The 16174-nt window shown below is 49.2% G+C and overlaps 1 protein-coding gene across 2 annotated transcripts in view; it reads right to left on the reverse strand.

Moving 5' to 3' along the window:
* Positions 1 to 16174, reverse strand: part of KIF26A (kinesin family member 26A) — a 101612-nt gene that overhangs the window by 84170 nt on the left and 1268 nt on the right. Inside the window, exons 1-2 of one of the 2 annotated variants that reach the window (XM_069783326.1) lie at positions 14703 to 15048; positions 14314 to 14559 (exon numbers count right to left, since the gene is read on the reverse strand). In XM_069783326.1, the coding sequence (XP_069639427.1) occupies positions 14314 to 14559; positions 14703 to 14756 (300 nt within the window). In that variant the 5' untranslated portion in view covers positions 14757 to 15048. Of the gene's footprint in view, positions 1 to 14313; positions 14560 to 14702; positions 15049 to 16174 lie in introns of those variants that run through there. The other variant, XM_069783325.1, reaches the window with a different exon arrangement.

Below are 16174 nucleotides of genomic sequence, written 5' to 3' on the forward strand. Positions count from 1 at the left end.
TGTTAGTCTTTCTGAGGCTCTCCTAGAATAGGAACGTATAAAACAGGATTTCCTCCAGCTCTGCCTACCTACTTACTCCAGAGTCATTAATGACATAGGACTGGACTGAACAAAGACTTAACATCAAATGAGCATTCAAAACAGCTGGGAACAAAATATATCTGCCTGGAACACTGCATCTCTGCTTTGTCTTTAAGAAAAAAATGCCAATGAGGCACAAATTGGCTTTAAAGACCGCTTTTACAGGAACGTTTTCATGAGAAAAAATGGAAAGCTAAACACTTGCATGCAGGACATGTATCCTAGTGGGCTCCAAATTAAGTTTATAGCAGCTCTTACACAATCTGCAAATCAAATTGTCCTTTTTACTGGAGATCAGAAGTAACTTCACTGCTGTCAAAGGAACTCTGCAGAAAAGATCCAGGTCCTGCACAAGAATCCTCCAAAAACCCAAACCAACTACATATTGTCTTCCACGCGATTACAAGTGATAGCTGAAATATCCAAGGGTAGGTAACACTGCTCAACTCAGATTTTTAAAATACCTCTAACCAATATTTTAGAGAAAACTTATAGATGTATTTATGTAAGAAAAATACAAGCAGTGCTGCCCCAGGATTCGTAGAGGTTGATTCCTCAGGTTGTTACACTATTTGGGTGTCGGATGGGGACTTTTATCAGAAGGACTCATCCCCCTGGCAGAACGTGCTTCCCAGCAGAGCCAGCGCTGCACTGCACCACACGCCCCGTACCCATCGCGTCGCACCCCGGGACAGGCTGCTGATAGCCCAGCACTGAAAAGCGGCACACGCTGCTCCCTTCTCCTTTCCCTCCCCACCGTTCCACAGACAGACACGCTAACTCCGGGTATGCTTTCAGGAACTACCCTGTAAGCACATCTCCCCTGAAAATTAGCAGGAATTTGGAAAAAAAATTACAGGCCAACAATGAAAAACAAGCCAGAGGTTACAGACTGGCCATATAATTAGCCTATATAGGGCCACAGTCGGTAGGACGTGGAAGAAATAACCCAAAAGCTACAAGGATACTGCTTGGGTTCAGTGCTTCGCATCCAAAATTACCTTGGCAATCTCTTAAAGACCTCTGTATCGGTGGTGTACACAAAAGCAGAGGCAGCCAGCAGGCTGGGAGAAGCACACAACCAATGTAAGGATGCTTGAGGAGAAACACTACTGCTCTGTTTAATGCTATCAGCTCCTGCCCGCCTGAGGACATTTCCTACCTCTACCTACAAACACAGCGATTCCCCAACCATTAAGTAAACAGTCTTTGAAGATAAGGAAGCTTATTCTAAGCTCTCACTGATGTCATTCCTGTATTGTACTCAGCTGAGCTACAAGACTCCTGGGTTAACTAAATCCTCTGTAAGATCAGGATTACCTTAACTTTTTGCTCTTGCACAGACTTAAGGAATCCTGTTGAGGTACAGAAAGAAACAAATTTCTCACACAGTGGATCTACATTTTTTCCTGTTGAACAATCATACACATTTTTCAGCTCACTCCTTTAGATGCAGGTAAACTGCTTCTGTACCATTATGCTTAGCGAGACAGCCTTCTGTACCAAACCTCTCACCGCTCCCAAAGAAAGCAGAAGTACATCCTTTAGTAAGGAGGGGATGCCCTGGACTACTTTCCAACACTGGCAAAAGGGACTGTTGCCCCAGTGGCAAGAAGAAAGAGAAATCTGATTGAACCCCTGCTAGCAAGAGGAATTAAAATGAAAACTACAAAAAGAAAACACAGAAAGTAGAGAACTTCCAATGCATCACCTCAGAGAACAATGCCTTTTTGTTCTCAATTGTGTTCACTTCCCAGGGTCAAGTGTTTATTCTGCATTGCAGTTCTTCAGCTGTCTATTCCACGCTTTTCATTGTGCCCAATCCTGCAGGAGTCAAGCCCTCCCACAGCAAGAAAAAGCTCAGGGAAGAACTCCGGGTGGGTCAGAAAAGCCAGCCCTGCATATAACATATCTTTCATGTCATCAAAAGACTTGGCAATAAGAAGCTGAAACCCAACTAAATTTTAACAGCACAAATCAGAGCTATTTCGCTCTTGAGCTGTGTGTGCTTAGAGCAGCCATGACTGGAATAATAAAAGGATATACAGCACAAATCTGAGGAAAAGGGCTCAAGTTGTGGCTGAATGTTCACGCACAGTGTCAGTCCCAAAGCAAATTTATTTTGGAAATTTTGAGTATTATCAGCCTGGATTGTTTGCCTCTTGGATAAACTATGTCTCAGTTATACCAAACAGCTCCTGGCACTGTTTTTTCCCCCCACGTACAGGTAATTATGTTCCCACTGAACAGAAAAATGAAGAGGATGTGCTGGAAAAAAGCAGACAGAGGTAATGATACCTACACAGAGACAGATTTGGAATACAGACATTGACCCAGTTCTGCAGTCTGGCTTCCTCTTCGGTTTCACCGGTGTAAATCAACTCAAACTACACAGTGCCAACAGGCTTCATTTTCCACCTGTTAACACAGGTTTTCAATTCCACTGTCAATAAAAGAACCACGATGCAAACTGTTATGAAATGAAAATCCAGTGCCATATGTAACTGAAGACTGAAGTAAAGAGATGTAGAGCCAGATTCAGGACAACATATTGCTGAAAATACTCTTCCCTAAACCCAGTCATGGCTCCCCAAAGGGTTATTACCACAGACACAACTACTTTCCACTGCCAAACACTCCACTGGGAGCCAGTAAGGCCGTAAGCTGAGGCCAGGGTGTTGCTACTCACGATCAACTGGCAAATGCTGAGCACAAAGTCCACCCTTCCATGCAAACATCAGAGAAACCCATTCACAACCTGTGTTTCACAGGCACAACATGGCAGGCTGAGAAACTCTAAATCACACAAGTATTTTTGTAATCATTTAGCTCTTTGTGGAGGTCTCAAATTTTAAACTCAAATAAAAAGTAACTTTACCAGAGGTCAGTCAAGCAGCAGGAAGACTGCACAAGGTGGCAGGTTAAAGCATCTCATATTTATAAGAGCATAAGCATGAAATTCAGAAAGGGCCCCCAGGGATCCCAATGCAAGACATGAAGGTGTAATTAAAAACCATAAATCCATCAAATGAAAAATATGTAAACTTAATACATTAACTCATATATTTTTCTTCCCCAACCACATTTGTCTTACTCTACACTCCTTTGGAGCCTACAAATAAAAAATTAACAATATCAGAAGAAATATTTCTTAATATGTGGAATGTGAATATCAATAATAAATGCTTTTTACTTTATTCTTACAGGTAATTGCTAAAGAAGCTCTCTCAGCAGACTGCTGAGACTCTGCATATTATAAATTACTTCAACTGTATCTCCTCTTTACAAAACCCACAAAAGGACAATATCTTACAGTGTTTCCATGCCACTCAATCATCTACACAAAATTACCCTTGTGAGAGCTTGTTGGAGGAATATCAAATGTGCTCGCTTTTCTTTCTTTGCAACAAAATCTTCAGAGAAAGACAGCAAAATAGTTCACTTCTGCATTCACAGTTATACAAGCGACACTAACACCTGAACATTTTAACTGGAGTTTCTGGGTTTAACTTTATCTTTAATTACAAGCTACAGGCAAAATAGTTATAGGTCAAATCCTGGCCCGTGTTTCACCCACAGCATAGTTTTCAAGATAGCTTACAAAAGCTCTGCAGCACCTGTAGTTCATATTGAGGCTAAGGCACTTCTTCTAAAAGTGGCATTTGGGACAAACCAGCCCTTCTATCTTCTGCCCACCCACCAGAAAAGGAGCACTGGCACTACCCAGAAACAACAGCAGCAATGACACGTGTGCCTTGCCTCCCTCCTTCAAAGGCCAAATTTTGTAGAGCAGATTTGTTTCTCATCACTAACAGCCGATTCATTGGGACCAGATGGCCCAGGGCCAGGCAGCACTATGGGAACACCTCTCTTCCTCACGATGCACCCAGCATTAGGGCATGCACGTGTGGATTATGTGACATATTCATCACAGATTGAATTCTGTTTCCTCTGTTACTGGAGCGCTCGTTCTCACAAGTGGAGCAGCCAGGTCCCTGTACAAACACACACGTGTACACATGTTCAACACAAAACTGACGCGCTATCACAACACGGCTAACGTTTCTCAAATAACACCCAAGTCAGCCAAACTTTCCTTCTCCTAATGTTCAGCAATCGCTTTTGCTAAATCGGGGCCAAAACTCTTAACACAACTCTGCTGCTCTGTCAACACCACACACAGTCCAGCACTGGCAGAGGCTGGCATGCTCTTTACACTTGTCCTCTGTCTGCTGAACAGAGGCCAGATCTGTCCAACTTTTGCTATTTATTGCAGCTGAAAATCATTTACTTGCATGAAACAAGCCATGTGGGATGCTCCCAGTCTGGGCTGGTGACTGGTCACCCACACCTGGCAGTGGTCTTGACTTCTGGAGCCACCTCCACACCAACACCTACCAAGCACTCCACAGATGAAGCACAGAGCACATTTTAAGGTTTGACTCTTGGCCTCTTAACCCTCCTGGGAACTGTGCCACTGGTCACTAGAGCCTGGCTGCAGCTGGGCAGTAGATACAAGCAGTTGGTTTTACACCCCACATTAGACGATTCGGTGTTAAAGAGAGGGTCTGTCGCAACACTGGCATTTTTTGTCCAGAGGCACTCAAAGAGGACTGAAGAGCTACCAAGGAAAGACCTGAATGCCTTCACCACACCCAGCAGCACAGAGAGCCTCTACAGATGACCCGAAAGTAGTAAAGCAATTGAAACAAGGATGGCCAGACTTCTTGATCGTACAAGGCACTTGCATGGTATTTCCGACAGCGGTTGAAACTGCCGCATCCCAGAGAGTCCCTGAAGATGGGTCTCAGTCCAGGGATGGCAACAGCTCCTGGTGCCCTGTTTCAGGATCCATGAATCGTGGATCCAGCCTGGTGCCATTGACCTCAGCCACACCAGGAGGCTCACCTCCTCCAAAACACTCAGCAGTACCATTCTGCTGAGGGCTGCATGATGTACCCCAGGCACAGCCACCACCTCTGAACTGCTCAGGAGCCACGTAAGATGCAAAAGCAGCAGGCGATCGCTGCAAAGAAATTTTACTTGATAAAGCTACAGGCAAAGCTGTACTGCTGTACTCTGAAGTCCAGGAGAATAGCAACAATGCCAAAAGGAGTAAATACATGCTACAACACACAATACAATGAGAACAACACGAGGCAATAAAAAAAGAGTACAATAAAAACTGAGTACATCTAACTGCCCAAATGACTTAGAATACAAAGCCAAACACTGCCCACTTACAGTATAATCAACACTGATCAATATATACACACCGACAGCGACACAAACCATGCTGTAACAAATTGTATGTTGTGGTAAAACAGGAAACACATTTAAACATAATCTTTTGAATGCTGTGAGAACTAGGACTAATGCTTCACTTTCGCAGTTAATGCTGAAAGCCCGTCAATGCCCAGCCTAGCCAGAAGTATCACATTTCAGTTGTGTACAGGAGGCTTCCCATCCCATTCACTGAGCAGCGTAAAATCCCTCAGCAACGTTAGGGGAAGAACTGCTAATAGCTAAATGAAAATCGATCATTTTCCCACAACCATCCGGCGTTCCAATCAATTCTGCACAGGTATTGACGTATTGTTATGCTGGCCCAGCCCCAGCCGAAACTCAGAGCAGCCTGCCAAACTCCAGGAACGCTGATCAAAGACTGATTTTAAGGCTTGACTCAGAAAGAAGGATAATTGTGTGCACCTAAGCCTTTTTTTTGTGAGCAAGTGCTGAGATTTCGCTGATTCACTGTATGGTAGGGCAATGCATGCAACAGTCAGACTCTTAGTGATAAAACAAACATGCAACAATGCCATTACGCTGCCTAAAATAAGTGGATATATTTATACCAGTTAAACATTCTTTCTCCAACATGAAAACGAACATCTGCCAGCTACGCCTTAAAAGCTCATGCAGCTTCAAAGCAAAGAAGTCAGTGCAAAGAACTGTACACGAAAAGTTTACATTCACTTTAACTTGTCCTAGAGAAGAACACATTACTCCTGCAAAGTGACATATCCCCACCAGTCCCCTTGCTTGGAATAATCATTTGAAGCTTTGCTCTTGAGTCCCTCTACAAAATTTGCCTTTTTTCCATTTATAAATAAAACATTTTTAATGAAAAACTAGTAAGTAACACACTTTGGCATAAACTTCAACAGCAGTATGAGGGACTGAAGCCGCTGAAGGGTTCCCGACCTACAAGGCTGCACCACATTTCCACAAGGCTGTTTTCTAGTTTCATCACAGGGAGGCACAGCGCACTATGCAGATAAACCCCTTTTAGGTAACATTGGCACAGCTCTAATCCATGCTCCCCGAGCTGATCTGATACCTGCTACTTCAGCAAGCTCCCCTTTGCCTGAACATACACCGCAGCACCTTCAGTCCCCTTCCAGAGCCTCACCACTCTCCTCCTGGTGAGCTGGCAGATTTTCAGGACTGTCCACCTGCACATTTTATCTGAAGTCCCTGGCTTTGTTTGCTGTTTCTGCTGTTGCAGAGACCCCAGCCCCAGAACCCCCTCCCCAAACACCTGCCTGGAAAGTTCAGTTGCAAGTCATAGAGTCTGCTGTTTTCTGTGTCCCTGTGTAGTTATATATTCTTCCTTATTATCCATATTACAGGAGCAGCCAGCTCTACTAAGAACAGCAGTCAATGATGCTCAATGCCATACAAGCAAGAGAGAGTCCCCACCACAAAAAGAAAAGTTTTTACTGGAAATGGACAGAAGATGGAAGCATTTTCTCTCTGCTGGGCAAAGGAGAAATTAAGCATGTGGATATTAAGCAGCTTGAACAAATTCACAAAGTCAGTGACAGATGTAGGGATTAAGTTCAGGTCCTGCATCCCTGCAGTGGGACACAATTCCTCCTGTTAAAAGCAGCAGAAGGCATGATTCTCCTGAAAGTAAGGCCCAAGTTTTCTCCCATAAGCCACTCATCTGAAAGACTATACAAAATTAGCAGACACTTGTAAAAGAAGTCAGCCTGTTCCTGATCACAAGCACAGCCAGCGACAGACAAGACTCCCACCTTCCTGAAGATGCCTTCCATTTGGGGATATACTGGAGATGTAAACACGAAATAGTTATCCCAGTGCTGCAGGTCTGAAGTCAGAGGACAGGGAGACAAATCCAGACAAATTAAATTCCATAAATAAAAAGGAGGATACAATACTCTCAAATGGACAGCTGCCTGCCATACTCAGTGTGAGCAATATCTGAGTAGATCTAGTTCCTGAAGGTAATCCAATTTTGAGAATGGCAACACCATCATCATAGAAAAATCTTCCATAAGACATGCACATGTTTCCAGATAGATTCTCCTCCTCTAGCCAGGCTGAAGCAAAATCTCCGCTCACTTTTCACAACAAAACTTTCATCTTCCAGCTGAAAACCCAAGGACCAACTGGCTCTTCTCTACATCAGCATCCTCACTGTGGGAAGAAGGATTCGCACCCACAGAGTGCAGTTATGGCAGAGTACCCAAGCAGCAGGAGACCCATGCAGCAACAGTGTACATGGGAGGCGATCCTGGTCTTGGGAAAGGAAAACCTCTTGGTGGTTTCAGCCATCCCCGCTCCAATACCCTGCGGTGCCAGGTCCAGAGCAGCAGTCATTATCAGCTGCTGTGGGCTGGGGAAGAAGAGGATGACTACTGCCTCCTACAACCTCACTGTTAACAAGTTAGAGGTTAGGATCACTGTAGGTGGAAACTCCTGGCAAAAACAATAAAGCAGCTACTACGTATTTCAACAGGTTCAAAGTAACCTCAGATGTTAGGAGCAGATGCTCTTTTCCACCCCCTGGGATTTTGAAATGGTTTATGTTTCCTCCCTTTTCCCTAATAGGGCAGGGTGCTGAAGGAACTAGCTGGAGAAAGAGCCGGAGCAATACTAATTACCCTCAGCTACCCGGGAGACCGCAGTATCTTTAGCTAATAGCACAGTCCCCACTCCCCCACTTCAGATTCCCCAGTGAGAAGGTCTCTTGCCTCTGGCATCTGAACTGCAAGATAATCCCACTCACCTGTATTTTAAAAGGGCATGCCTGAAAATCCTAAATGTCTAAAGCAAACTCATTACAATTAGTTTCCACGGCCTATCATATAGCATGGGGACTACTGCACTGACTGAAACAAGGGAACTGCTCATGTCAACACATTTGACACAGTGTTGTCACTAACCCCGTTATTAGACTGCACACGTACCCGAAATCCACATCTGAGCTCATAGCCTGAAGCACTCCACAACCAAGTCTCTGCAAGAGTCTCTCTCACAAAATTAAATATTAAATGTGCATCTAATAAATATGAAACTACGGGGCATTTTTTTAACTAAGACATTACTTTTCCACTTACGCATTTTTTAAATGTTAAATATAGAACGTTTTAAAGTGCATTTAGTGCTTGTCAAGAGCCCTGAAAACTGGGTTTCTCTATAGAGGCATCTGTAAACGACACAGTTCTCCCACTCAATTCCCCTTATCCACATCAACCCAGTTGCAGCAAGGCCTCCCATGAAAAGAGCACACAGCCCCTCAGTAACAGAGGACCCCAAAGTTAGGCAAGACAGCACAGGGTTTCTAAACCATCACCAGGACTCTCAAAATCCAGGTGACCACGTCACCCAGCAGAAAGGGCTGTCATGTCAATAGAAAACAATGGGCATGGGAAGAAAAACTCCTCACAAAGTCAGGGGTTGATTCTAAAAGCTTAGAGCTGTTCCACGTGCACCACGCGTTGTGAGAAGTCCCCACGTGCTCTGAACCCTTGCTCTTTCAGGGAAGCAGGAGCCTGCAGGCAAACGCTAAGGACACAGAGCCCTCTCCCAGGCTCCTCGGTGTGCAGCACAGGCTCCTGAAGCACCCAACAGCGAGGGGACAGGTACCGGCAGCCAGGAATCACGCACGCCCTCCTTGCTACTAGCCCTGCTGACACCATGCCATCAGAGCGGCCAAGGTGGGAACGACGAAGCGTAGCTGGCCCTCATGCATCAAGAGCACAGTCCTCAATCCCATACCTGTCCTCCTGGCCTGGTTTTCCAAAGCAATGAGAACTGCTGCATTGCCCTTCTTTCCACCCTCCTTGCTGCCAGCCCTCCCTTAACAGCTTTTGAACCCATCAAATGATCTGAAATTGAGGCAGAAGGCTCAGAGCAAGTTCCTACAACTTCCACAAACCGGCCGTGAGAGAAGTTGGGCAGGACCCACCTGTTATTGCTGGGCAGAAGCCAGACGTCCAAGTACCAGCTCACTGTCAACCAAACAGTACGTGTGCAGCTACAGATGCAGAGAAGGTGCTGCCTCTTATCGAGTCATCGGGGACAAGGAGGGAACAGCTGGGATTCACGCAGAGGGATGGGGAGAGCAGAGGCGGCAAGCAAAGCATCCATCCTACCAAACCATCCATCCTTAGTTCTGCTGCTCGTGGAAGCATAGGGGTTATTTAGCCTACAGGAGAAACCCACAGGAAAGAGCATGCCCTTCCCAAAACCTTGTTCTTCAACTCCCCTTCAGGTGATGCAATCAGCACCACATACAGGTGTACCAAGAGACCATCGCTTTGATGAGAAGCAGGTGTGGTGGGAGTGCAATCCAGCAGCACTGTGTGGCATCTGCACAGCTGAGACACGTCAGTGCAAACAGCGTGTCTAAAGCCACTGCTACCCGCCCCCCCTTTATTGCAGAGAAGCCGGGCTTCCTCCAGCTCTAGCTGGTGTAACACAGAGCCCCGCCAAGGGCACGGCGGGCTCGGACTTGCTTAGCTCCCTCAAATGATTCATGGTTCATTAGCAACCAAAGGCATGACCTGTCCTGGTCACCAAGACTCTCTGTAGACCAGGGCTGGCAGTGTGCCTCTTTGTACCAAACCACAGCTTACCCGGTCAACTGGGAATACAGTTTTTTTACGTATCAGAGAAAAAGCATTGTCCACCCCACCAGCAATAAAGAGCCCACACTTGCTCCTTTGTCCCTCAAACTCCCTGGAAGCCATTCAGTGCTGCGCCTCATGTAACACGTAGTGCAGATAATGCAAGACGGAAAAAAAATAAAACAGGGAAGAAAAGCAGCTCTTAAAAACTAGGATTGCAAGAACCTGGCTGAACTCAAGCTACAATACGTGTGTTTCTGCCCCCTTTCATGCTGCCTCTGACACCCGCCTGCACTGGCAGTAGCCACAACATAAACTGCTCAGACTTTGGTGGGGGGTGGTAGGGGGGGTGTGAGGGTGGATGGGGACAGGTGAAAGGGGGTGTCTGAATCCCTGGGCTGAAAGAAACACAATCCTTAAAGTTAATCACTTCCACAGTGAACTTTCTCTGGTCTTGGCCTCCTTTCAGTAATGATAAAAAAATTATTTTATTCCAGTATAACTGGGTCCAATTATTACTTTTCTATAACCAAAATATTTATACTGGTATCAAAGCCTTCTGTGGATGTAGTTGCATCAGTGTGTGCGTCCCTCCTATCAGGAGAGTTGTCTTCCTCTGCTCATAAGGGATTAACTAAAACCATTTTACAGTAGCTGTATATCCTTAAGGCTATTGCCTGCGCTAGAGGGAGCACAGAGTTTCCTTCCAGCGATGGAGCTGCAGGAGCACATCTCATGTTGGACAGTCCCTGCCCATCCCCTTCCTTTCGGAGACACACACCTCGCTCTGACATACACCTCTTTAGAAATGACAGCACGTTTAGGTTTACGGAACAGGGGCATCAGGCAAATTAATTAATTAGCATTTGTGAAGCACTGTGAAGATGTGAGGTGCTAAGTATTATTATTACTAATTTAATCTGCATCCCCATTCAGCCCTCAGCCTCTCCTGTGAAACTGCCAACAGTGATGCCAATTAGCAGTAATTGTTGTGGTGGTTTTGTGACAAGGCTATTTGCCAACTGGGAGTGAGACAGAGACCACCAACTCATTTCCCATGGACTGCCCCACAGCTTCCAACAGCAACAACTTCCAGGCACAACAACCTCCTCTCCACTTGGGCCAGAACCCTGGCAGTAGGTCATCCTGTATCCCATCACCAGCTCTCCAGGGACACAGCCTGCAAGGCACATACAAAACTTTTAATTAGGGATAAACCAAGGCACCTTTATTTTTTTAACTCCTACACTAGTTCAGTACATGACCCAGCAACTGATGACAATACTGCAATACCAAAATGCTAATCCGGAATAATTTCAGATTAAATTTTGCTCGTTTCCATCCATGCTTGCCAGAAATCATGATTTGATTCACACACAAGCCTCACTGTGGTGGCAAACTGTAAAGGCAGCAGCAGTAAAAAGAAGGGAATCGACAGTGTAGGGTGCAGTAAATCTTGTACTTGGGAGAACTGTTAAAGAGTTTTAACATAAGCAAAGAGGTATATCTTTTTATCAACCGTCCGCAGAGATTTGGAGGACTTTAAAGAGACACAAACAACTAACAGTATTCTGTAATCAATGCACAACATCTGAGCACCGAAACTTTAAATTATTTATATATTTTAAATACATCTAATTGAAAGGACAGCAACACATAAACTGTATGAATCATAGCCCTCTCAAGCAATTAGATTTGTTATCCCTGCAGACTGCAAACAGTATGTTGGCTTTTTATTCTAATGTGAATTCAATCCCTTGTCAGCTGCCCCACGCATGAGAATACACCTCCTCTCTTTCATCAGGAAAGATATCAACAGCAGGAAACTAGCCCTTCTTTCATCTCTGAGGCACCCACCCACCTTTCCAAAGGTTTTTCAACCAGGTGTGGAAATCTTTCTGAATCTGTGCTGAAAGATCCCTTAATTATTATGGCAAAGGAGGTAAATCCTTTGAGAGCACCATGCTCCAAGCAGTAGCCTTCTGGTGTTTACTCATCCAGTAGTTGCTTAATTTGACAGTATGTTAGAAGAGCTTATAAGAAACTCTTTAGACTTTTATTGTACGGGCACGAAACTCTTATGGAGAAGAGCTGCTTTTTCAGATGTCTTGTTATATAATTAAACAAGAAAGGAAAGGAAAAAAAAAAAGCAAGCTGCCTTTCTGGCACAAACATTACACAGTGCTCAACCTGCCAGCATATTGCATCAGATTCCCACTGCAAGGCCAATTCGCAGCAGCTGAGTAGCCAAACCCCTGACTGTTATCTCCCGCTAACCTACTTCACACTCAGAAGGCAGTAAGTAGGACTGTTTATTGCATCTTCCTTCCTGAGGAGCTGCTCACTACACCAGGATTAGTGGGGGTTTGAGCTTGCAATTAGGCTGGAGGTCTCACAAGCATTAGAAAATGTATTTTCAAAAAAATGTAAAAACATCTAACCCTACTGTATGCTACTCGGTAAGTAAACTCCAGCTCTCTGTGACTCTGTGATCAGGCCTGTCGAGGTTCTGACACTGATGACTGCTATTTTATTACGTTCCTAGGCATGCTTTGAAACCCTGCAGAAAAGGGGGATTAATTTACCCATCATCGAGTGCTTATCAAGGAAGTCCCCTGAGACTTGCAGGAAAGAGACCACACAAACAGGCCTTTGCTCACAGGTCTCCTCACCTGAACACCTGGCCAAGGCCCCCTGACTCTCTTGCACGGGCGGCTTTTTTTTTTTCCCATGACAGAGATCCGCTCCCAGATAGGACACTATTCTTTACAGCAGAGGCCCACCCCAACAACGGGAACAGGGGCTTATGCGCTCCCCACTGAAGCAGCCTATCCCATGCACTTCACAAGGGGAAATTAAACTTCTTTCCACTATTTGCAGCAATCCAGAAAACAAAAGGTCCAGCAGTCCTGAATTCAACGCGATAAGATACGTGACCTTTTACACCGCAGAAATAAGAGCCCGCTCCAAACCCAGCGAGTCAATAGGGACACTCCTGTTGATTTCAAAGGGCTTTTGGATCCGGCCTGAAAATACAAACCTCGCTGCGCATTCGGACACTGCTCCACAATGCACTTCCAAACAAAACTATATTTAGATTCAATGGGAATTCTGTAGATCATACAGGAACTCTTTGAATGAAAATGAAGGTCAGTAGGGTTTGGCTTCCTCTTCAGACCCTCCCCCCCATTCTTGCAAACATCCAGATAAGCATTGTTTAGAAAACAATACCTTACTTCCAAATGTTATCAAAAACCCAACACACGTTTTGTGTGCCCTGAAACAGAATCTCAGGGTCTTCTGTTGCATTTTGCCCCATCAAGCTAATCCTCGGGATCTCTTCAGGTGCCTAGGCAAGACTCTGTATCGAGACTGTTTTTCACCTGTATCACCTTTTAGAAGTTTTGTTTCACGTGCCCTCACTAAAGGAAAGGGAACAAGAATAATAAAGACCGGTGATACGCGGAAAACAGACACGGAAAGGAAAAACTGTGCGGACAACTACAACACACTCAAATAAAGCTGCACATGCGTCAAAGGTTGGAGACGTCTGGCATCCCCATGCACCTTCTCCATTCACTACCAGATACGAAGGGCCGCTGTGAAGCACAAACCGGAGAAAAATGACCCAGCCCCGGCTTGCCCGAGTGCCACTAAGGACAGGAAAGAGCCCATCGGCCAGGGAGGTGCGCTCAGGCACCCAGAGGGCGAAAGCCCAGCAAACCCATCCCGCTCAGAGTTTCCTCCAGCGCCACAAACACGAGCGTGTGATTTCCAGCTGCGTTTTACGGGCTCCTCCTAAGGAGGAGCTGAACCGCCGCCACCGGCAGCTTCTCGCAGGAAGGACGAAGGCGCTGCAAAGCCCAGCCGAAGCACCGAGCCGGCATCCCCGGAACGGTGTCACCGGGGCTGGGAAGCACCGGCCAGCGGCCTCCCCCCCCGCAGAGCGGGGCCGGGGAGCTCCTCTGGCACCGGGGCTCTCGGAGCCGCTCGGGGCTCGACCGACGGCGCGTCCCGGACGGCACCCGCGCAGCCCCTCGCCTGCTCTCCCGCTCCTCTTGCCCAACTCGCCGTTCTGTTTTTTAACTGTTTCTGGCAGCCGGTGACCGCAACGCGCAGTTTCGCTTTTTGATAAAGCCCGGGACGGGAAATCCTTGAACTTCTCAAGATCCCTCCTGGGTCGGAAAGCACCGGCTTCGCCGTCACGTTCTCCTCCCGCATCCGCGGGGACGTACACCTGACCCCGCCCGGGCTGGGGGGGCCAGGCTCCCGCGGCCCCCGCCACCCCCCCCCATCCCTCCCGCCACCGCCCGGCGGTGCTCGGCGCTGTACGGGAGGCGCGGGCGCAACTTACCGGCGGGGCGTTGGGCGGGCAGCCGCCGGCGGCCAGCCGGGCCGCCTGCCTCCTCAGCTCGGCCAGCTGGGCCTGGCAGCTCCGGCACCAGCCCCCGGCCGCCGCCCGCTCCAGGGGCCGCGGCTCGGCCCCCGCGGCGGCCCCCGCTCCCTCGGGCGGCGGGCGGCTGGCGCAGCGCTCCTCCTCGGCGGCGGCCGGCGGCCTCTTCCGCGGGGAGAGCTCCCGCGCCGCGCTCCCCTCCGCCACCTGCGGAGAGAGCAGAACTCAGCGCCGCGGATCGCGGAGGCGACGCGGCTCCCACCCCCCTCGCGGGGGAGAAAAAAAAAAAAGGAAAAAAAGAAGAAAAAAAAAAAAGCCCAAACGCGGGGAGGAGTGCTGTAACAACTTACCCCCGGCGCCCGGGGCTCAGGTCCCAGACCCTTTCTGCCGCCTGCCGCGATCATGATAGCGGGGGATGCGCCTCTGCCCCGCGCCCCGCTCCGCTAGTGCGGACGGCGCGGTGCCCGGCGGCGCGGGCGGCCCGCGGCGCCCATGGCGGGGCGGGGGTCGGGGGTCGGGGGGTGCCAACAGTGATCTCGCCGGTTCCCCGCCGTCCGGGCTGCCGCGCTAGGTGATGTTGCCTCCCATGTTGAGAAGGGAGTGAAGTTTGGGTTGGGAGAGGGAGGCGGAGTGAGCTCCCCACGGCGGCACGGGGAAGGACCCGGAGTACGGGAACACGTCGGGAGAAAAAAAAAAGCTGCAAAAGTGCTCGGAGGGCAGGGGAGGAGGGGCTGGGCGGGGGCGGGTGGGGTGGGGTAAGCGGGGCGGGGGAGACTCGGCAAGGGCGGGCTGGGGTTTAGGTTTAGGTTCGGGGTTGGGGGGGGGGGAAGATGCCATTTCACAGTGACCCCACGGGATCGTCCCAAACCGGTGTGACTAAAGCGCGGACGCTCCCGCCGTTGCCTCCTTCACCCTCCAGCACCCGGGTTCCTGGGGAGTGAGGCAAAAAGGGCCGGGCTGGGGGTGCCGGTCCCCCTGCGGAGCGCGGGGGCAAGAAAGCCGCCCAGGCGTCGGGCCCTGCCGCGGGCGCTGTGGGTGCGGGCCACCTGCAAACGGGGGTCGGGGGACCGGCAGGGACCCGCTCCCCCCCCTCCGCCCCCGCCGCTGGTGCTCTCCTGCCTCCGCGGGCAGATGCGCGGTGTCGCGGGGCACAGCCCCCCCCCGCCCGGGCCCGACTCCCCAGCCCCTCGGCGGGCGCGCTGGATGTCCGTACATGCGAAAATTGACCTGACAGATGGAGAAATTAACGTTCGCAGCTAATTGTCTACTTGGCTGCCGCTCCGCCTCGTATATTTAGCACTTTTTTTTTTTTTTTTTGTCCCCAGAGAGAGGGCTATGCGCCACTGTCTATCGCTACTCCCCCCGGCTGCCCGGTCCCGTTGCCCCCCGCGGCGGGCGGCGGTGGGCAGGGGCCGAGCCGGGACGTGGCCGGGGCCCGCGGGGCGCAGCCCGGCCGCCGCCGCCGCCGTCCCTGTGACCAGAGCGCCACCTGCCGGCGCCGCCGCGGGGCCACACGCGGGAGCCCCCCGGTCCCACCCGGGACGGAGCCGCAGTCGCAGCCGGCACCCCGCGGGGGGAGCGGCGGCGGCGGCTTCCCCCGGCCATGCCAAACGCGGCTCCTTGTCTCCTTCCCCGCCACCGCGCGGGTGGGTGCTGGTGGCACCGGACCGTGGGGTGGGGTCTGCGGTGATGTGAGCAGCGCCGAGCACAAAGAGTGGGGAAAAACATATATATGGGGGGGGGGGAATCCCCCCACCCCCCAAGAGGCACCTTCCCCAGCCTCTTAAACTTTCCTGGCTCTCCCGAGCAAGTGTCTGAAGCG

This window comes from Haliaeetus albicilla, chromosome 5 (assembly GCF_947461875.1).
Source record: "Haliaeetus albicilla chromosome 5, bHalAlb1.1, whole genome shotgun sequence".
NCBI lineage: Eukaryota > Metazoa > Chordata > Aves > Accipitriformes > Accipitridae > Haliaeetus > Haliaeetus albicilla.